This window comes from Corylus avellana, chromosome 8 (genome assembly GCF_965113065.1).
Source record: "Corylus avellana chromosome 8, dhCorAvel1.hap1.2, whole genome shotgun sequence".
NCBI lineage: Eukaryota > Viridiplantae > Streptophyta > Magnoliopsida > Fagales > Betulaceae > Corylus > Corylus avellana.
Window position 1 is genome coordinate 2,648,207 of NC_142497.1, and position 23,652 is coordinate 2,671,858.

The window sequence follows — 23,652 nt, forward strand, 5'->3', positions numbered from 1 at the left end:
GATTAATAAAACAAGCGGTTAGTAGAATGTGGTTAACCGCTAACTAGGCGGTTAACTGCTTAGCGGTTAGCATAGGCGATTACTAAAATTTACTAACCGCTTAGCCGGTTGCGGTTAGCGGCTTTAGTCACTAACCGCTAACCGCAATTGCATTTTTACTCTTACACAAAAAGAGGAGAAGAGATTCAAATTTATGACTTTCGTTTCATGAGACATGGTCTTCAACCATTGAAAACGAACCCTAAACCCTAAAAACAAAAGTCTGAATTAAAAAAATTAAAAAAATTTCCACTGGCCTATTTAAAAAAGAAGACTTTATCGTTGCAAATCTATAATACTATTTCGAAAAACCTTATAATAAGACAGGAAATAAAAGAGAGGGAAAACGAAAAAAATAAAATAAAAAGAAAATCGTTGGTGGGCCCCTGGTTGAACTAGGGTTTCATGTTCTTGCAAAAAAAAAAAAAAAAAAAAAAAGAAAAAGAAAAAAAAGAAAAGAAAAAGCTTCGTTATATATTGGTATATTGGTATAGTAATAGTATCGTATACAGTGGTGGTATATGGCTTATACACTTGCACACACAAATGAACACAAGCGGGTGTGCTGCTGCTTAACCCTCCTTAACCCTTTGGAAGTAGATCTGAAATCTACCGCTATCTCCCTCTTCTGATAGAAAGACAGATTACAGACAGAGAAACCCCATAAAGACAAAGAGAAAGGGAAAGAGAAAGATACTCAGAGAGAGAGAGAGAGAGTAGTGTGTGTGTTTTACTGGTAAATACCTTTACCAAGCCCGCTTGATATATTTCAAAACCCTACTGAGTCCCAACCACAGAGAGAGGGGTGCCTCCACTCTCTCATTTTGCTTTGCTTTGTTTTGCTTCTCTGTTAGAAGTGGAAACCCAAAACCAGAAACCCCAGAAAAAAAAAATGGATCCTTTTGAAGCCACAAACATTGTGTTGTCAAAGATAAAATTTTTAGAGCCAGAGAATGCCTCAAAAATCATGGGTTACCTTCTCATACAGGACCTTGGGGAGAACGACTTGATACGCCTGGCCTTTGGGTCGGAGGCGTATCTGCGCGCTCTCATCCTCAAAGCCAAAACCCACTTGGGGATTTCCTCAAACATATCGTCCACGGCCTCCACACCTTCCTCTCCTTCGCCTCTTAACCCCATAGCTAGACCAACAAGCGCCAACCCATTTTCCCACTCCTCCCCGAGACTGCCAAACGGCTTTGACTTTTCGAAAAACCCATCTTCTCCTTCCTTAAATTCCTGGGCAGTTTCTGGGTTCCCGGGCAACCCCATTAGCCCAAAATCAAGCCCTTTGCTCTCCTACGATAATATTCGGGCTGGCTCCCTTCCTTTACGTTCGTTCCCACAGCACAAAAATGGTTTTGAGAGTGGTAGTGGCACTAACTCTGACCTCCTGGATGAGCACCATATCAGCGAGTACCTCTCTTTCCTCAACGAATCGTCGTCTTCATCCAAAAACGAAGATTTTCTCGCTCCAATGCTCGAATTGGGTCATGGAGGACACAATTGGGCACATTCTGGCAACAATGGGGACACCCATTTTCACAGAAGGAGCTATTCGGAGAATGACGTGTGTTTCGGGTCGGAAGAGGCCGGTTTGGGAACTGGGTACAAGCCCTGCCTTTACTTTGCCAGAGGGTTTTGCAAGAATGGCAGCAATTGCAAGTTTGTCCACGGTGGGTTTGCTGATTCGGTGGATGGTCCTCATGGTCCCATTGTGGGTTCCCCGAGTAAGCTGGAGGAGTTGGAACTGCACGAGGAGATGATGAGATTGAAGGCTGCACAGCAGCAAAGATTGGCTTCGCAGCAGTTCATGGCTGGGCCGTCACCGTCAGCGTACAACAAGTACATGAATTTTCTCCTGCAGCAGCAAAATGACCCCCAGAGGTACACTGGAGATGACCCATCTTGCTTCTTTAACTTACTGTCTGTGTTTGTAACATGAGAAAGTTATTGATTTCGAGTTTGGTTTGGTTTCGATTGATACATTGGAGATGACCCATTTTAGATTTCAACCTTGTCTCTGTGTGTTTGACTAAGAGGGTTATTGATCTTTAGTTTGTTTTGGTTTTGTAATGGTTCTTGATGTATTTTTGGGGCTGCATTGGTGATGCATTGTAGAGCGGCAGCAGCGGCGGCAGCATTCATGATGGGGGAAGATTTGTACAAGTTTGGCCGTTGCCGACCGGAAAGGAATGACTTTTTGGCTATGGCATCGGCAGAAAAGGTGAACTCCGCTTCGAGGCAGATCTACTTGACCTTTCCAGCTGACAGTACTTTTAAAGATGAAGACGTTTCCGAGTACTTCAGGTAACGTACCACTCTTTCACTTTCTAACAACTGTTGTCATAAGAATCAAATCACCCTTATTTCATAAACACGAATTAAGTTGCCATATGCAGTATTAATTGATATGCATTGTGTTTCAATATCTTTTGTGTCAAATTATGAGTGTGATAGCAGCCTTTTGTAGTAGCAATTTTCACCTTTGGACTTTTGAGGGTTTAAACTAAGCATGTTTTGGGAGTTTTTGATACCTCAGAGACATCCATGAATTCCTCGGTGGTGTATAAACTATTGCCATCACTATTCAGGGTTTTGACCTATATAGAACATCGCAGCTGTTAGCCCATATTTTTGCGGATGGAACCCAGTCTTGACACACTATATGCTAGTTTTAATGTTACCTTGTTGGCATTCCTGGTATGACTCTCACCTTGCCCAATAGAGAAGCAGAAATATCCTTGCTCTTTGCTGGACTTTTGGCTTGTTTAAGGGTAACCTTCCATTTCAAGGACAGCATCAACAGTAATGCTGTTCTTTGGAACTCATGTTGCAATTATTTCTCCCTGGCAGTTGTCTTAAAAATTTCACCTATAAGGGATGAAGTTTGCGTCTCATCTTGTGATTTAACTTTCATAATAGAATTACAAAAGGTTGTGACTTGTGCTCCCCTGGATAGGATAGTCAGCCCTAAAACATTGTTTAGGTTTTAATTTATCGTCATTTATTCGATATCTAATAGTTCTCAGTAACAAAAATTTTACTTTTGAAGTTCACTCAAGAGGTAGTTTGAACTTTGCAAATACTATGGCTGTTATCCAGATTTTGCACATCTGATATATGCAGTGTTCCTTTGATTTTTCTGTTTGATATCTGAAACGTTCCTTTGAATTAGTTAAAGCTGCACTGAACAGAAATCTGAGCCATGTGTACAGTTTTTAAAAAGTTGCATTGTTTGTCACTTTTTTTTGCAAGAGATTGGTCACTTGGTTTATTTGACTCTGTCAATCACATGCACTTGCTTAAAGAACCTACTGGAGATCTCAGCCGGTGTGGTTATGTGAAACATTTTAAAGTTCAGTTAAACTTTCTTTATTTGACAATAGATGGTTGGTAAAAATGGGGAAATGATAGATCTTTTGAAGGTGAAGTAAAAAAATACAGGCTTTACCTGTGATTGTAGATGAAAGATGAATTATTGCAGTTCATGTCCTAGATTATGGAGGTCACAAATGCTAGGGTGTTTACATGTTTGCCTCTCCAGAATGGAGTTGATTTTTTTAGTGGAAGTACTCCTTTAGATGACTTATGTGTTGGACATCCATTTTCACTTGATGAGGGTTCTCTGTTTTTATGCTGTTCTTGGAGAATGTGTGCTACGGGAGAAAATGCTGAAAAATATTTTTCAGCATCCTCAGGAAAGGGAATCATTCTTGAGTAATTGTAAAGCTTGATTTTGAGAGTGTTAACAAGAGATGTTTTGTTTCAAGTTATTAAGTTAGTCTGAATCTTCCTAAAGTAGCATAAGACATGTGAATAAAGATATGTAACTAAGTGTATATATTCATGCATGCATTTATTTGCACTGTTTAAAAGTCAAATTGAGGAATCTAATTATATTTTTTCCCATCCCTTTCTGAAGCAATTTTGGACCAGTCCAAGATGTGAGGATTCCTTACCAGCAGAAGCGAATGTTTGGATTTGTTACATTTGTGTACCCTGAAACTGTGAAGCTCATTTTGGCCAAAGGGAATCCTCATTTTATTTGTGATTCACGTGTGCTTGTCAAGCCCTACAAGGAGAAGGGAAAAGTTCCGGATAAGTATGGGAACTTTTACTCCTGTGCTATCTAGATTTATGTTTCCACTCCCTGTTTTGATGTTTTATATTTTGATTGAGCGCAGGAGGCAACAACATCAACAACAACAGCAACTAGAGAGGGGAGAGTTTTCACCTTGTTTGAGCCCCTCTGGGCTTGACTCCAGAGAACCCTATGACCACCTTGGTAAGCTAACAGCAAGTGTGCTTCTTCCCCCAGCTTTCTTTTGCATTTACCCTCTTTTCTGGTTCTTGGATAAGGAAAGACTGGATTATTTTCTGTTCATTATGAATTATGAACTTTTTCTTCTTGTTTTTAATTCTTGAATCAGGTGTAGCATGAAATTAATCTAATTGAATCTCAAATCTTTACAGGAGCAAGAATGTTATATAATACACAAGAGATGTTATTGAGGAGAAAATTAGAGGACCAGGCTGAACTGCAGCAAGCCATTGAACTCCAAGGAAGAAGACTGATGAATCTGCAACTTCCAGACTTGGATGAACGTATACACCATCACCAGCGCAGTCTATCTGTTGGTTCTCATGTTCCCTTAACCTCTCTGCCTCATGCTCACATCAATCAAAATGTTATCCTTCCATCTGATAGCATCAATGAAGAAGTTGCTGAAGGTCAGCTATATGATGGTAGCTAGAGCTTTGGTCTTATATCGGTGAGAGATGTAGGAGTTTGGTAGTGATTGAGATGCATTTTGTTCTTGCAGGTCACAGTGGCAATCCTGCTGCAGCTGCTGAGCATCTGCTTCAGCAGGAAGTGAATCCAGCTTGTATTCACAACAATGGCAGTGCCAACAGCAAAGAGGAAAGCTTCCATGTTGAAGAGTATGATCTCCCAAAAAGGTATGGAGCTTGTCAGCTTGATAGTCATATAAAGAGAGGCTAGCCACGATAACAATCATAACACAGGACTTTATTTGAGTTGTATATAGTTTTTTTTTTCCCTTTAAAATGTGCAAAATTGAATTCTTCTCATTCTCTGATATTATGTTCCTTTATTTGTTTCCCCTTTACATTGGCCATGAGAGCAGTCTAGAGCAGGTCCTTCCTGATAGCCTTTTGCCTTCTCCTACAAAATCAGCTGGAGATAATCTCTCTGGTTTCTCTGCTGCGATGTTGGAGGTTAATGAGAACTCTGCATTCTCAATTTCTCAATCTTCTGATGAAATTATCTTATCACTGCCCAGTACTTTTGTCAGTGACAAAGCTTCTCAATAATTTCTAAATGCCAAGGTGCTTCTCACTAAAAACTCCTTTATCTCCTGCTATAGCCATAAGAGTGTAGGGTAGTTGATTCAAGTGGAGATTTACATTTTCTTCCTTAGGTTTTATATTGGCATGAAGCTTTTTGCAATGCAGGTTCTGTAATAAGGGTGAGCATGGCAGCAGGGATTGACTTCGCTAGGGTATGATATATTCCTTGGTTTCTTGAATTCTATTATGAATTAAAACTACAATTCTAGTCAAATGGTTTTTTATGATTATATTTTGGCAGAAAAGTAGAGAAGCGTATAAGGGAAGAAAAAAATCCTCAAAATGTATAGGAGAATTATACCTACTTCAAAGAGTAGATCCATAGAGAAGATCTCAACGAGGTCGTCATCATCGTCGTCGGCAATACATACTACTAACAGCAAATACATATTCTCATACATTAGGACAGATGAATTACTTGTGAGTAGATTAGGGTGTTTCGCTTTTCTACTTTTGTACACTCCCTGTAGGTGTGTTTCTGGACCACAGACTAGAGCAGAACAAAGGATTTGTAATTTCTATTAGTGTCATCTACACCTTTTCTTTCTTTTTGCCATCTTTTTCTTGTGAGATAAGTTTTTAATATAATTGAAATTTCTGGAAGAGGCTATTTTATCAGCAAACAAAGAAAATTTAGAGGAGCTGAAAGAGAAGTATGACAGCTATTCTGGTTTATGGAGAGTACGGAAAATGAATTTGATCAGTGGAGAAAAAGCTGGTTTTCTTACCCCCCCCCCCTCCCCTCTCCCATCAATCTAGATTGTTAAAGTTTACTTTAAGGAACTCTTTTTTGTCTCATATTGTTTTTTAGGCCCACATGTTGAGGAAGGGCAACTCTTTGCACATGGGTGCTGACATTATATTATGGGGTATCAGAGCATCGCTCTCCTTTCCCTTTCAACTTATTGAATGTTTGTTTCTGCATCTTTTGTTTTTATGGATGCTGGATCCCCGCTGTTCTGACATTGACCTAACTTATGCTCTCGCTCTAGATAGAGGTCAATTGGGCCTGGCTTGAACTGTGTTGCTGTTTAAAAATAGTGGTTTAGTACCAAATGGAAATATAACTTCCATAGTTACACTTGAGAGTTGAAATAGAGCTTTACCTTTTCTTGACAGCTGTGAAATTTTTTCAAAGGTCTGGCATGCAAGACTAGGTGCATCGGTTTATGGAAAACGCTAGTTATATTTGTGCTATAGCTAAGGGTTTTTTGTAATCTTTTTACTTTATGTGGGCAATTTATCTTTTTAACGTCTGACTAATTGGTGTAATTTCTCTTCCATTAGTAAGATAAAAGTAGTGTTTAGTTTTGAGTGACTTTTTGGCAACATCTTGAAGCACAAGGAAGACCACAGCTTGAGTGGTACATTACAGGACTGTATATCAATGGCCAAATCCTTGGCTTCTGCTAAAGCGTTCACCGCCTGTGTGGTTATGCTGTCTGCATCACTTTATTCACTTGCATTGGCTCTCCGTGGCCTGATGTTAACTTGACTAGCAAAATGCGAACATCATGTGGATGTGAGTTTTGTTTTGTGTTTGCCTTTTGATTTTTTTGGTTCCCTCTACCCACCCTTCTTTGCCTAAATAATATTAGACACGTGGATTATATATGAATTCAACACGAAATTAGGAGTTAGCAGGAGTAGAACTAGTTAGGCCAAGCCCCAAAATGTTCTCCAATTCTTTTTTAATATCCTCTACTCTTAAATCTTAGTTTTACCTTATAGCATAGGGTTAAAATTGAGGGTATGATATTGTTCGCTTTGGGTATTAGTTTGCACAGTTTTGTTATTGAGTTTATCCCAAAAAGCTTTATACCATTTAAAGAGAGCATGCTCTTATACAAGTACATAATGTTGACTTAACATTGCATTGCAAATGGACCCTTAGATCAACTTCTATTTTTTTTTAAAAAAAAATCAATGGTAGATTAGTAATATCACGTCAATATAATTAGATAGTGGTGTAGTATATAAGATTATTATTATTATTATTATTATTATTATTATTTTGAGTTATGCTTGAAAACACTTTTATTCTATCACTATCCTATAATGCTAATGTGACTTTTAAAAATTTGAGACAAGCAAGTTTAATATAGTCATGTGAAGACAATGTGGAACATGTTTTGCCAAAGTTTGAATTTCAATTAAATTTGATTCAAGTAGTGCTTGGAGCAGCACTAGTATGACGACTTATAGAATTCATGGATTCCATCAAAATATCCAAAAAGCAGTCATGCAAAAATCACGAATAACTCAGAACTAGGAAATTGAACTTAGAAAATGATTACAAAGTCATCGTGGAGAAGGAACAGAAGGTGAAGAGAGTGAAGGCGATTATAAGCTCACAAATGACTTCAATAATTGCTCTGCTAACCGAAACTGGTGATCAATTGGTACTTTTTTTTTATTTATTTTTTAATTTTTTAAGCAAATAAAGGAAAATGGGTTACATGTGATCGAACAACAACAAAAGGGTGGGCACCCCAACAACAAAGCCCAAACAGTTAAAACAGCAGAGATACATGGAAAAGTCCAAAAGGACCAAATACAGGGAATGATCCAAAAGGATCAAACAGTAGGCAATGGTTTCATCTATGGCTTTAGAGAAACCACAAACAAGCCGGGCCTGTTCCTGGGCCGCACAAGGTGGTTCTAAAGTGCATAAAATCTCGGTGAAGAGACTTATGCAGTAAATGCAACAATCACTGTGAAATGAAAGTTGCAGGGATGGCGCTGCATAAAACTGAAAAGGAGCCGCTGAAAGACAACCACCGGCATCAAAAACCTCCCCCACAAGGTCAAACCATATCAGTTCTGGGAGATAGTAACCTACAGAAAACAAGAAAAACAGCACAACCAAACAAAAAAAATACAGGGAAATAACAGCAAAATTATAACAAATAAACAAAAAGATTACAACACAACAACAAAAACACAAAACAGCAACAAACAACACCGGCAGGGAGAAGAGACCAAAATGCTTCTCAGTTTCTGCAGGGCCCTTTTGGTTTTCATCAAACATGGCAAACAAATAAGTTTCTAAATATCCGGGCCTCTTAGGAGTCCCATTCTTGGAGAATTTAATCAAATTGCTATAGTAAGTCTCCGCATTCTCAATTGTTGCTGCTGCATTGCCCGTGGACGGCCAACCGCTCTTTGATACAACGATGTTGACATTAGCTCCGCCAGCCTTCTCGAGAGCAAAGTATAGGGCATCCATGGTTGCAGCAAAAGAGATTCTGGTAACCAAAGTTACCATCTCTTACCACAACCTTCGATGCAGTGAATATGGCATAGCTAAGGTCGATGCTTTGTGGGTAACTTATGTAGCTATAATATGGGTACACATTGGCAAGAAGTGGTCCTCTAGTTGTGGCTAAAAAGGCAACAATTGGATTCATGAATGAAGTAGCAACGTCACTAAATGAGCCCGCTGATGGAGGGTATGAACTTCCCAACAAAGACATGTCTATTGCATGTTAGAATATAAAGCAAACGATTAAATTCATCTCTTCTAATTAGTTTAAGCTTTTAACATAAGTAGTGATTTAACATGACATCAGAGCAGATGTCGTCACTTCGAATTTGACTCCACAATTCATCAAATTTCAATGAAATATTTCACGTAAGGAGAAGTGTTAGAATATCAAGTAAATGTTTTTAAACTTTTAGTGGAAGCGGTGATTTAACATTACCGTTGAAAGCTTAATTTCTTCTGATGCAAGAGCAGAACAAATGTTTTGCATGGCTGATAGAACATATGGGGTTGTTGCATCAAGAGGCCTTATTTCATTTCCGACAGCAATGTATCGAAATCTGACATCAGACAAATAGTTCTTGATGTTTGTTTGGACCCAATTAGTTGCAGCGGTGACATTGTTGGCTAGGTTTTCAATGTCATCATTATAAACACCAATAATAAGTTCTATGTTGGATCCTCTGAGGGCTTGGAGGGTTTCTGGATTTGGATTAAAAATTCTCATCCTCCCTATACCATTTGCTTTATACGAATCTATAACTTCAGCCGGAGATGGCAAATCATTGGCAACTTGTCCATAACATAAGCCGACCGATTGTGCGACTGCATCAAAGCAAACCCAGATGACAAACAACTTCAAATACAGAGCATTCAAAACTACTTCATGTCTTTATGTCACGTCAAAACACATTTTCAAATAAAAAAATATTATCAAACGGATGGATAGCATTTGTTTCAGTCATATACTTGATTATGATTTTCTGAGCAGTATTTCTCTTTGGGCATACCACTTAAAAGATTATAACTTCTAGCAATTATGAATCGAACTCTAGAAGTAGTTATGCCCAAGTTTGGTTACATAATAGCGAGCATAAATACATGCACTCCTACTTTCACACTACCAAATGTACATTCTCTGATGTGGTAGTCAAAATTACCATTGAATCTAAAAAGGTAAAAATTTAATAGTGATCATCAAAAATCTAATAGTAATTTTTACTCCCACATCATAGTAAATATGCATTTGAAAATGCGTGTATGATTTCTCATATTATATATATGATATATGCAAATGCAAACTAAAAAAACACCCACCAACCTCAAGCATATATACCTGATTTTCCTGGGCTGGACATCAAAAGCCCTAGAAGTAGCAATATGGCAGCCGTAAAAGGTTTCTTTCTTGTCTTAAAGATTGAAGCCAGGAGATGAAAAAGAGGAAAAGAAAAACTGATGAGAGTAGGTTTGCAATGTAGAGGTCTATATATAGATATATATAGATGCAACTTGCATGTTTATTACCATTGAAAAATTTAGAGACCCTTTGACATCAAACGAAATCACACAGCAATTTACAAAGATGATTTGGTGCAGACAAAAATCAAATGTCATGAATTATGCGAGTTCCCCACTTTCACTAAGTGCTTTCTTTTTTTATTTTTATTTTTTACTTTCTACTGTTTTCTTTTCTACTTTTACTTGTCTTACTATTTTTCTTCCATCAACCAGTGTAAAAAGTCCCCCAAAATCAACCCCAGACAATGATATCGTTGAGACAATGTAAAAAAAAAGAAAAAAAAAAAAGAAGTCCAAATATTATTCTCAAACTACCACTCAATTCATAACGTTACTTTAAATTTTCAATTGCAACAATGTCCCTTCCAAACTACCAAAAATTGTCAATGTCTCCTTAATGACGAAAATACCCTTAATAAAATAAAATTAAAACTAAAACTAAAACTAAAACTAAAAAATAAAAAAAGGGAGTTTTTTTTTTTTTTTTTTTTTTTTTTTTTTAAAGAAAAAAATTATTATTAATATTATTATTATTTTCGAATTTATAGGGGTATTTTTTTTTTTTAATAATCTTTTTGACAAAAAAACAATTAGGGTAATTTTTGTCCTTTTACATGCATTGAGAGGGACATTTGCAATATTTTGATAGTTTGAGAAAAAATTGTTCTAATTAAATGTTTGGGAGAAGATTGTCAATTTAACAGTAATTTGAGAGGATATATATACTTTCCTAAAAAAAAAAAAAAAAAAATTGAAAAATCATAACCTCATGCATGCGCATTCACAAATCAAGTGTCATTCTTTAGATAAATCATCAATCGTTTTGCTTACATTTATGTTGATAAGTGGCACAAAAGGTAAAAACTCATGTGACATGTACTCAAGATTTGTAATTGTGTTTTGGATGTGCTTTTTAATTTTTTAATTTTTTTTTGATGTACTATATATAAAAATAACAACTACTTTATATATTTTGAGGAGTGTTTATGAGAAGTTGGGATTTGGGCAATCTTTTAGGATTCTTAATAAATCCAAGTGGCATCAATTATGCAAGGTTGCGCATATGGTATGGACAGGTTGCCAATGATTTACCACCTTCAGCTAAAGTTATAGATCTGTATAAAGAAAATTGTATCAAGAGGATACGAATTTTTGATCCAAATCCAAAAACCCCTCAGGCTGTCAGAGGATCCAACATAGAACTTCTTGTTTGTGTTTCTAATGGAGACATTGAAAACCTTGCCAACAATGCCGCGGCCCGCTGCTGCAACTGATTGGGTCCAAAGAAAAATAAAGGCCTACTTTCCTGATGTCAGGTTTCAATACATTGCTATCGAAAACGAAATAAAGCTTAATGATGCAATAGCCCTATATGTTCCACCAGTCATGTTGTTTTATACCAATGTCTTGACATAATTCAAATCTAACATGCGGCATAAGGGCTGGAAATTTTTAATATGACCCGCGAACCTGACACGAACTCAATATGAAATTAGCAAGTTAGGGTTGAGAGATCTGATCCGTTTAATTGAATGTGTTGGGTTAAGATTAACCAATATAGTGCTATACTCATGCATCGACACAATCTAAATCTGACATGCGAATATGAATTACCATCCCTACAGTTTAGCCCTACAAATCGGTCTCAATTCAAAATCTCTCTCTTTCGAAATGAAGGTGATCAATGGAGATATGAGTATTTTGAATTGGTTGCTAAATTCCATTATGACATTTCCAAAATGAAATAACATTCTTTGGGTGAACAAAATTTTCTTTCAAATTGAATCGGAGGATCACTCATCCTATTAAATTGATATTTGTCCATATAGTAAATAATTCTCACATGTAATTTATTAGGATTTCTCACATGTATTTTTAAAAGTGAATGTGACAATCGCATATTTTCTAAGACATATATGCCAATTTAATAAACTGAATGAGAAAAATTTCCTCCAATTTCGAGGGTACATTGACATCTATTATCTACTTAAAGGCAAGTAGATTGTCCTTATCATATAATTAGTTTTCTCGGTCTTTAGGTTATTTCACCCAACAAATCATAATCAATACTTGGGTTTGGTTCATCAACCAAATGCTAGTTTAATAGCCTTTTGAGGTTGAGAGTAATGCGTCCTACTCCAACGCTCCTTGACGTGGAAATATGAGTAGCATATTCCTCTTTTGAGGTTTGATACTTGAATCTATGGGCCTTATCTTCCATTTTTTCACTCAGATCATTTCTAAAAAAGAAAAAAAAGAAAAGAAAAGAAAGAGTAGCAGTTCAAGAGGCATAAGGGATTAATGGTTTCAACCTGAACACCTAGTAAATCAGTTGAGCTGAGCCTTGTAATTGGATTTGTTAATACACAACGGATGGCTTTTGTTTGTTAATTGTTATGTTTTTTGTTTGAAAAACTTAAAACGGTGGTGAAGGGAAATAGTTTATTTAGTTTAACCATTCTAGATTAGCATCCTCTACATTTTTTAGGGTAATTTTATGGTGGAGTTTTCAATTAAATATTATCCGTTATTAATTAAATGTTTAAGATTTTCCCATTTCAATATATATCACGAGTCACCAATAATTAAATTTAAATATCTAGGAGTTGATTGTAACCGACTCAGCCTTATGTAATAGTTATGAGATAAAAATATATTATTTAGCATTTCTCATAGCAATATCTTTATCTTGAATTAAAACTTGGGTGTGCATTAACTTATAATTAGGGCGGACAATTTTTGAGATAATCTACGAACCCAACACAAAATTAAAGGATTAGGGTTAATGAGTCTAACCCGTTTAATTAAATAAGTCGGGTTATGGATGACCAATATAATCTTATATCCATGTTTTGACACAACTTGAACCTAACACGCGGCATAAAGGTAGGTAGTTTTTAACATAACCCACGAACTCGACACGAACTCAATACAAAATTAGAGGTTTAGTTGATGGGTTTGCCCCGTTTAATTAAATGAGTCGGATTATGGTTAACTTATATAGTCTTATACACATGTCTCGACACGACCTGAACTTGACACATGAACACGAATTGTCACTCCTAATTATAATGTGTTTTCCATCCAAGTTAACTCTGATTTAGATGGAATTAACAAACTGAAATTAAGAATTGGGGTCCAAGTTACAAGGGTAATTTGAAGCATGTTGGATAGATCACATTCATAAAAGGATAAAGGGAATAAAGTGTAGTTTATCCAAATCACGTTCATAAAAGGAAAAAGATCGATCCTAAATAGACTAAATAAAATCCAAATGCAGCATGCCAACCATTCTCATACATATATACTATGAATTTGTCTCATAGTTAACTAAGGTTGCCTGAATCTCTTAATTAAGGAATTTTAGATTTATACTTAAAATAAGTCAACATAATTACTCTCTCCCTAGTAATATACGAATTTATATAAGATATTGACATAGATTCATTTCAAATATATTATAAGTTGAATAATAAATATAATCTAATTATTGTTAAATTGTAAATATAATTAATCTATATATATATATATGTTCAATTAAGATCAAAGAAAATATCACAACATAAATATGAATTAAGCGTAATGATTGGTTTTGAATGTGAATTAGTAATCATACATGAATGATCGGGCATGAGGTGAACCATGAATCATACATAACTCTCTCTCTCTCTCTCTCTCTCTCTCTCTCTATATATATATATAAAGAGAGAAAGAGTTATATACGGAGACGTCTACATTACAAATCTACACTCATCAGTTTTCATTTTCCTCTTTTTCATGGCTTCAATCTTTGAGACAAGAAAGAAACCTTTTATGGCTGCCATATTGCTACTTCTAGGGCTGTTGATATCCAGCCCAGGAAAATCAGGTATGCTTGAAGTTTGTTAAAGTATTTGATTCAATTATAAAATTTATCATTTCCTATCTGTTTAATATATATATACACTTGAAGTACTAATTTGATGTTCAAAAACAATACTATAGCAAGTTGAAGTGATCTGAACATCGATCTCATATAGATCATGTGTTCTACTTTTTGTGATGAAGTTTTGCGTTTGAGATTATTTGTTATCTGGGTATGCTTTGATGCAGTTGCACAATCGGTTGGCGTATGTTATGGACAGATTGCCAATGATTTGCCACCTCCAACTGAAGTTATAGCTATGTATAAAGCAAATGGTATCGAGAGGATGAGAATTTTTAATCCAAATTCAGAAATCCTCGAGGCCCTTAGAGGATCCAACATAGAACTTATTATCGGCGTGTATAATGATGACATTGAAAACCTTGCCAACAATGCTGCTGCGGCAAATGTTTGGGTCCAGACAAACATAAAGGCCTACTTGCCTGATGTTAGATTTCGATACATTGTTGTTGGGAATGAAATAAAGCCTAATGATCCAATGGCCCCATATGTTCTACTAGCTATGCAGAACATTCACGCTTCTCTTGCATCCGAAGAAATTAAGGTTTCAACGGTAATGTTATATCACCACTTATCCTAAAATTTGAAGACAATTTACTTGATCGATATTATAACTCCCCCTCATGTGAAATATTTTATTGAAATTGAGGTGAATTGTTTACTTTATATTCTAACAGGTAATAGACATGTCTTTGTTGGGAAGTTCATACCCTCCATCAACAGGCTCATTTAGTGATGTTGCTACTTCATACATCAATCCAATTGTTGCCTTCCTAGCCACAACCGGAGCACCACTTCTTGCCAATGTGTACCCATATTTTAGCTACATAAGTAACACACAAACCATCGACCTTAAATATGCCTTATTCACTTCACCAGGGGTTGTGGTACGAGATGGTAACTTTGAATACCAAAATCTCTTTGCCGCAAGCATGGATGCCCTCTACTCCGCTCTTGAGAAGGTCGGCGGAGCCAACGTGGGTGTCGTTGTATCGGAGAGCGGTTGGCCGTCTGCAGGCGGTATAGCAGCAACAATTGAGAATGCGGGGACTTACTATAACAATTTGATTAGATACTCCAAGAATGGGACTCCCAAGAGGCCTGGATATTTGGAAACTTATTTGTTTGCCATGTTTGATGAAAACCAAAAGGGCCCCGAAGAAACTGAGAGAAATTTTGGTCTCTTCTTCCCTAACAAGCAACCCAAGTACCAGCTGACCAGTCTCCATGGTAATATACGAATTTAATTATGTATTGACATAGATTCATTTCAAAAATATTATTAGTTGATTTTTTATTTATTTTTTTATTTTTTATAAAGTAATATCCACACAGATCAGGAAAACACCAAAAGAACACTTATAGAGCACCTAGGATTCTCCAATTTGTAAAATTGTAAACAAAATTAATCTATATATATATGAATTAAGGATTGGTTATGAATGTAAATTAGTAGTTACGCATTAATGAATGTGCTGGGCCTCTATAAATAGGGTTACCTACGGAGACCTCTACATCTCATCAGTTTTCCTTTTTCCTCTTTTTCATGGCTTTAATCTTTTAGACAAGAAAGAAATCTTTTATGGCTGCCATATTGCTACTAATTCTAGGGCTGTTGATAACCAGACTAGGAAAATCAGGTATATATGCTTGAAGTTTGTAAAAGTATTTGATCAAACTATAAAATTTATCATTTTTTTTTATCAATTTAAGTTTTTGAAACAACTGGTGATTTAATATGATATCAAAACTAATATATATTTTTTTTAGTTTTCATAAGCATGCATATATGTATGTATATATATTCAGACTACGTACATGCTTACTATATAGTACAAGTATTCATATGGCTTGAAGTACTAAGTTGATGTTCAAAAACTTTCTATAGCTAGGTTGAAGTGATCTGAACATCTCATATAGATCATGTACTCCACTCTTTGTGATGAAGATCTGGGTTTGCTTTGATGCAGCTGCACAATCGGTGGGCGTATGTTATGGACAGATTGCCAATGACTTGCCACCTCCTGCTCAAGTTATAGATCTGTATAAAGCAAATGGTATCGAGAGGATGAGAATTTTTAATCCAAATCCAGAAACCCTCGAGGCCCTCAGAGGATCCAACATAGAACTTATTATCGGCGTTTATAATAATGACATTGAAAACCTTGCTAACAACGCTGCCGCCGCAAATGATTGGGTCCAGACAAACATAAAGGCCTACTTGCCTGATGTCAGATTTCGATACATTGCTGTCGGGAATGAAATAAAGCCTAATGATCCAATGGCCCCATATGTTCTACTAGCCATGAAGAACATTCACGCTTCTCTTGCATCTGAAGAAATAAAGGTTTCAACGGTAATGCTAATTCACTACTTATCCTAAAATTTGAAGATTATTTACTTGATCGATATAATTATAACACTCCCCCTCCCCCTCACGTGAAATATTTCATTGAAATTGGGGTGAATTGTTTACTTTATATTCTAACAGGTAATAGACATGTCTTTGTTGGGAAGTTCATACCCTCCATCAACAGGCTCATTTAGTGAAGTTGCTACTTCATACATCAATCCAATCGTTGCCTTCCTCGCCACAACTGGAGCACCACTTCTTGCCAATGTGTATCCATATTTTAGCTACATAAGTAACACACAAACCATCAACCTTAACTATGCCTTATTCACTTCACCAGGGGTTGTGGTACGAGATGGCAACTTTGAATACCAAAATCTCTTTGCTGCAAGCATGGATGCCCTCTACTCCGCTCTCGAGAAGGTCGGCGGAGCTAACGTGGGTGTTGTTGTATCGGAGAGCGGTTGGCCGTCTGCAGGCGGAATAGCAGCAACAGTTGAGAATGCGGGGACTTACTATAGCAATTTGATTAAATACTCCAAGAATGGGACTCCCAAGAGGCCTGGATATTTAGAAACTTATTTGTTTGCCATGTTTGATGAAAACCAAAAGGGCCCTGAAGAAACTGAGAGAAATTTTGGTCTCTTCTTCCCAAACAAGCAACCCAAGTACCAGCAGACTAGTTTTTCTTGATTAGCAGAGCAATTTGGTTTGTATGTATAAATTAAGCTACCCTAAATTTTGATTAATAATAACGTAGCTTATGAGCTTATAATTGTCCCCACTCTCTTCACCTTTTGTTCCTTCCTTCATGATGACTTCATTATCCTTTACTGTCGACATGCACTGCTTCTCAAGTTAAATTTTCTAGTTCTAACTTATTTGTGATTTTTGCATGATTGTTCTTTTTTACAGATTTTTATGGTGAAGAATGAATTAATGAATTTTAATTTGTCATAGTAATGCTGCTCTAAGTATTACTTGACTAATGTTAAATTTAATTGAAATTTAAACTTTTTCTTAATAAGCGAGTCCTTAATTAAAATGAGAAGTAAATTACTGAGACATAGTTTAAATTCAAGATATATGTTCTGATACTATATTAAATTAACAGTTATTTCAAAAACTTAAGTGGATAGAAAATTAATGACATTCTTATATGCTTTGTATAAGAGAATCCTTGTAGACTTGTACGATTGGGAGAAGCTGCAAGTACATGTCAATTAAACCTAATATTACTGAAATATACATGTATTATATTTCTTGCTCAAGTGCTTGAAAGCTTCCATTTGTTTCTCTGGGACTTTCTTTTTATTTTCTCTTGAGCTCTTGAATATCTGAATTTTTTATCTCATAATTTTACCACATGTAATCTACAATATTGAATTTAAACCAATAATTAAAAAGAAATCCAACATAGAGTTACCATAAAAAAATAAAATAAAATAAAATCTTGAAAATCCTAATTTATCGATTCTCTTGTGAATACAAATGAGCAAAACTTTCTACTTTCTTAATGACAAACTCAAACTTGATTATTATTAAGGGAAAAATGCAGTTTACCCCCTGAAGTTACAGGGTTTTTTTTTTTTTTTTTTTTAATTTTAACCCCAAAGTTTAAAAATTGGCAATCTACTCCCCTGAAGTTTCAAAAATTGGCAATTTAAACATTCCGTTACTAATTTCCGTTAAATTGGACGGAAATTTTTTTTTAAAAAAAGCTTGAGGGTAATGATGTAATTTCATAGATTTTCTTCAATTTAGACGGAAAAATTAAACAGAGGGTTTAAATTGCCAATTTTTGAAACTTCAGGGGGTAGATTGCCAATTTTTGAACTTTGTGGTTAAAATTAAAAAAAACCCTGTAACTTCAGGGGGTAAACTGCATTTTCCCCTATTATTAAACTTCATAATTAAGGTTGAGCTTAATCCTTAACAAGTTAAACAAGCTTAAACTCTACTTTTTAACCTAATCAAGCCAAGCTTATACATGAACTTTTGAGCATGACTAGAGAATTAATTATAGAAGTTAATTTAGAGCTTCCATCGCCACATGATTAAATTAGCCTTCAATCCAAAAGGAATAATCAAAGTAAAATGTCACGTAATAATTAGGGTTAAATTCACTTTACCCTTCTGAAGTTTCATAAATTTTTCTATTCGAACCCCAATGTTTAAAAGTTGGCAATGTACCCCCCTAATGTTTCAAAAATTTTCAATTCAAACCGTCTGTTACTAATTTCCGTCTAATTGGACTGAAATCATTCCACGTGCGTCTCACGTGGAATTTTGATGTCCTTTATTCCAATTTTGCCCTCATTAAAAATTTTGAAATTACGTAATTATCCTCAATTTCATAGGTTTTAATGAGAGTAATTACATACTTTCATAGGTTTTAATGAGAGCAAAATTGGAATAAAGGACATCAAAATCCCACATGAGACGCATGTGGAATGATTTCCGTCCAATTAGATGGAAATTAGTAATGGAGGGTCTGAATTGAAATTTTTTGAAACATTAGGGGGTACATTGCCAATTTTTAAATAATGGGGTTCGAATTAAAAAACTCCTGAAATTTTAGGGGGGCAAAGTGAATTTTCCCCTAATAATTAAGTTGAATTCCTATTGCCCTGTAATTAAATATTTTGTCCTCCAATTCAAAAGGAGTAGTGCAAGTATCATGTCACGTTATAAAACCAGTGTTATTAACAAAATTGTGAAAAGTATCCCATGGGCCATTGCGTTTGAAAAAAAAAAAGACCATTGAAAAAAAGGTTAAAAAATTCACGTTTTCAAAGGCAAGCACGATTTTAAAGCTGTTGAACAATGAACCCTAATTTTACTAAACACTTTTAACTATGTTTTAAAATCTCTATTTTTTCAAACTGCACGTTTTGAAATCATTAAACCAAAAAGACACTTGATCATTAGTTCTCCAAACTCCATATGATCAGATCAGAAGTAGATCCCTAAATACATTTAGTGCTCAGGGTGCAAGGCTACACATTTTTCATACTAATTTGATGTGTATCAGTTTTCACAAAATCAAATCCCCTGATTTGGCATTACCTATTTTTTTTCCATCATGTTAAATGATAAAAAAAATATGAACCCATATTATTGTAAGAAAACACAGAGCCTGATATTAGTAGTAGTATTCTTTTTATGTGAAACTCTTTGTTATAATCTTAAGTGTTCCACATGGCTTGAGTATAACCTTATGCATGCGTATATAAGGTCTTGGATACTCATCCCCTTGCAAGCCGTTTTTTAAGGGTCTACCCAAGGTTTGTATTATTTGACATTTAGTACGTATCAGAGCCAAGCATCACGTCACAGATTCGAGTCACGGAGGGGATAGCCTATAAGATAGAATGGGCCGCTGGCGTGGTGATATGTTACAATCCTAAGTCTCCTACATAACTTAGGGATAACCTAAAGCATGTGTATATAAGTTTTTGGACGCCCTCCTCTTGCAAGCCAGTTTTTAAAGACGAGTTCTACCCAAAATTTGTATTGCCCTTTCATTTGCCTCATTATGCTTCAACGAAACTTTTGGAGGAAGCACACCCACCTTTCAAATTTGATAAATTTTAAGATAGCAATCTGTGATTTATAGTGATGATTTCTTCTCCTTTTTAAAGTGAAGGTATTAGGTATATGTGATCATTCAATCTTTCATGGCACTTAATCAACGACCCTTAATTTACCTCCGAACATTAATTTTGAGACCCATTTTTATGGCATATTAGTTTGATCCTATGATATACGATCATATAATATCTGGCTGCCTCTGATCAGGTGAGAGACCTCCCTGGCTGCCAATTTTTAGGACAAGTTTCAGACCAATGATATGGGGGAAAAAAGTGAAGGTCAAGGCACTTGCCCTTCAGGAGATATTTGGTTCTCTTACTGGTGCTCTTTGTAAGCCTATAGTTCTTCATATGGCCTCATAGATTGGATTTAAAGCTCATTCTTATCCCTGGTATGTTTTTTTCTTAGACTTCATGAAATTTTCTTCTTTTTGCAGCCATAGCTTTACACAAGATCTTGATAGTAAAAAATAAAGCAATCGATTCACTAAAATGTAGCATATTTCAGTCGTTTTTACTGTTCAAATGACTTTAATAGAAATTCCAATCTATGCAATTTTTGTCATTTTGAAAAAGTCACTATTTGAACGTCACTAGCTTAATAATGATTTTTTTTGGGCCCAAAACATCACTATTAAGACGTCATTAATTGTGAATTTTTTTGTAGTGGCTCCAACTCAATGCGATTTACGTAGCCAACCAAACAAACTAACAAGGTTTACAAAGAGCACAAATCATCATGGGCTTCGATTGTTGAGGTGTTCATGAACACTATGTCTCACGTTGTTTCCTTATTAAGGTGAGATTTTGCTTTATAAATGATTCTCAAAAGTTTTAATTATAATTTGACTCATCCTTTTATAGTGATAATGCAAATGCAGCAACGCTTTTCCTGAATCGTTGTAATTGGAACTACCCAAAATTAGGCCTACATAATTGAATGGAAAATCCGACCCATCATTTGTAGACATCTTAAGCATCCTCTTCTACATCAATTTAAAGTCAACACAGTAAATACAAATGGAGTCAGACTCTTAGGCACACAACTTGGTTAAACAGGCTTCTTTCATTATACATGATCTAGATCCATCTCCACTTCTTCCCTTCCATACAGGATAGGAGCAAAAATCCCATGCAATGTATATTGTTTCCTTTATCTTTGATATTTGCTTAGAAGAAAATAAAAAAGTTATGTAAAAGGGGATGGGCCCATATAATTGATGGGACCCATCAAAGATTATTGTTTTATTCAAATAAGGGTTAAAATCCAAAAATGATCTAAGTGGTTTTCATGCTAATCAAAACACTCCTTAGGTTAATTTTAAAAAGTGATATTATTGATCCTTGAACTTTCTGATTTTATAAGATTAGTCCTTTGGTCCACTAGCCATTATTAAAACTAAATGGGTTGATTGAGTCTAATTTCTGTGATTTAGAATTCAAATGATGAAAATTCAAAAACTCACTCTTATTATTTCAATCAATCATGAAAATTGAAATGGGAAAAGTGCTTTCAATATATAGCTGTCAATGTCTGGTTTCAATACATTGCTATCGAAAATGAAATAAAGCTTAATGATGCAAAAGCCCAATATGTGTTCTACCAGTCATGTTGTCTTATACTAATGTCTTGACATAATTCAAATTTAACATGTGACATAAGGGCTGCAAATTTTTAATATAATCCGCAAACTCGACACGAACTCAATATGAAATTAGCAAGTTAGGGTTGAGAGATCTGATCCGTTTAATTGAATGTGTCGGGATAAGGTTAACCAATATAGTGCTATACACATGCATCGACACAATCCAAATTTGGCATGCGGATATGAATTACCATCCCTACAGTTTAGCCCTACAAATCGGTCTCAATTCAAAATCTCTCCCTTTCGAAATGAAGGTGATCAATGGAGATATGGGTATTTTGAATTGGTTGCCAAATTCCATTATGACAATTCCAAAATGAAATAACATCTTTGGGTGAACAAAATTTTCTTTCAAATTGAATTAGAGGATCACTCATCCTATTAAACTAATATTTGTCCGTATAGTAAATAATTCTCACATGTAATTTTATTAGGATTTCTCACATGCATGTATTTTTAAAAGTGAATGTGACAATCGCATATTCTCTAACACATATATGCCAACTTAATGAACTGAATTAGAAAAATTTTCTCCAATTTCGAGGGTACATTGACATCTATAATCTACTTGAAGGCAAGTAGATTGTCCTTATCATATAATTTTCTCAGTCTTTAGGTCATTTCACCCTACAAATCATAATCAATACTTGGGTTTGATCATCAACCAAATGCTAATTTAATAGCCTTTAGAGGTTGAGTAACGCTACATACACAGTCCTACTCCCACGCTCCTTGACGTAGAAATATGTGTAGCATATTCTTCTTTTGAGGTTTGATACTTGAATCTATGGGCCTCATCTTCCCTTTTTTCACTCAGATTATTTCTTAAAAAGAAAAAAAGGAAAAAAGAAAAGAAAGAGTAGCAGTTCAATAGGCATAAGGGATTAATGGTTTCAACCTGAAAACCTAGTAAATCAGTTGGGCTGAGCCGTATAATTTGATTTGTAAATACACAATGGATGGCTTTTGTTTGTTAATTGTTATGTTTTTTGTTTGAAAAACTTAAAACGGTGGTGAAAAGAAATAGTTTAGTTAATTTAACCATTCTAGATTAGCATCCTCTAAATTTTTTAGGGTAATTTTATGGTGGAGTTTTCAATTAAATATTATCCGTTGCTATTAATTAAATGTTTAAGATTTTCCCATTTCAATATATATCACGAGTTATCAATAATTAAATTTAAATATCTAGGAGTTGATTGTAACTGACACATCAACATTATGAGATAGTGTGAGATAAAAATGTGGCATCTTGCATTTTTCATATCAATATCTTTATCATGAATTAACACTTGGGTGTGCATTAACTTATAAGTGGGGCTGGCAATTTTTTTGAGATGGTTTATCAACCCAACACGAAATTAAAGGATTATGGTTAATGAGTCTGACCTGTTTAATTAAATGGGTCGGGTTAGGGTTGACTAGTCTTATATTCAAAATTTGACATGACCCGAACCCAACACGCGGCATAATGGTTGGTAGTTTTTGACATAACCCATGAACTCGACACGAACACAATACAAAATTAGAGGGTTATGATTGATGGGTTTTACCTGTTTAATTAAATTAGTCGGATTATGATTAACCTATATAGTTTTATACATATGCCTCGATACGACCTCAACTCGATATATGAACATGACTTGCATTGCCACCCCCTACTTATAATATGTGTTTTCCATCCAAGTTAACTCTGATTTAGAAGGAATGGACAAACTGAAATTAAGAATTGGGGTCCAAGTTACAAGGATCTGAAGCATGTTGGATAAATCACATTCATAAAAGGATAAAGGGAATAAAATGTAGTTTATCCAAATCACGTTCATAAAATGAAAAAGATCCTAAATTGACTAAATAAAATCCAAATGCAGCATGCCAACCATTCTCATACTTGTATACTATGAATTTGTCTCATAATTAACTAAGGCTGCCTGAATCTC

The 23,652-nt window shown here is 35.3% G+C and overlaps 2 protein-coding genes and 2 pseudogenes across 5 annotated transcripts; 3 read left to right on the forward strand and 1 right to left on the reverse strand.

Annotated features, from left to right (window-relative positions):
* The first annotated feature begins 602 nt into the window (after nt 1-602).
* On the forward strand, nt 603-6,015 carry LOC132163589 (zinc finger CCCH domain-containing protein 55). 4 transcript variants are annotated; one of them, XM_059573932.2, is made up of 9 exons: nt 603-1,926; nt 2,161-2,349; nt 3,965-4,144; nt 4,227-4,327; nt 4,516-4,773; nt 4,866-5,001; nt 5,190-5,391; nt 5,484-5,564; nt 5,654-6,015. In XM_059573932.2, the coding sequence occupies exons 1-7, from the start codon at nt 932-934 to the stop codon at nt 5,374-5,376; spliced, it is 2,046 nt and encodes a 681-aa protein (XP_059429915.1). In that variant the 5' UTR covers nt 603-931; the 3' UTR covers nt 5,377-5,391; nt 5,484-5,564; nt 5,654-6,015. The 4 variants fall into 4 exon arrangements, with proteins under 4 accessions (XP_059429915.1, XP_059429914.1, XP_059429917.1 ...); XM_059573931.2 differs by having other exon boundaries at nt 5,518-5,564; XM_059573934.2 differs by having other exon boundaries at nt 5,518-5,564; nt 5,659-6,015.
* Nucleotides 6,016-7,867: 1,852 nt separating this feature from the next.
* Nucleotides 7,868-10,966, reverse strand: LOC132163847 (glucan endo-1,3-beta-glucosidase-like; annotated as a pseudogene).
* Nucleotides 10,967-13,972: 3,006 nt separating this feature from the next.
* Nucleotides 13,973-15,367, forward strand: LOC132163850 (glucan endo-1,3-beta-glucosidase pseudogene; annotated as a pseudogene).
* A 299-nt stretch (nt 15,368-15,666) lies between these two features.
* Nucleotides 15,667-17,166, forward strand: LOC132164348 (glucan endo-1,3-beta-glucosidase-like). The gene is made up of 3 exons (XM_059574847.2): nt 15,667-15,760; nt 16,091-16,476; nt 16,612-17,166. The coding sequence occupies exons 1-3, from the start codon at nt 15,703-15,705 to the stop codon at nt 17,164-17,166; spliced, it is 999 nt and encodes a 332-aa protein (XP_059430830.2). The 5' UTR covers nt 15,667-15,702.
* Nucleotides 17,167-23,652: the final 6,486 nt, after the last annotated feature.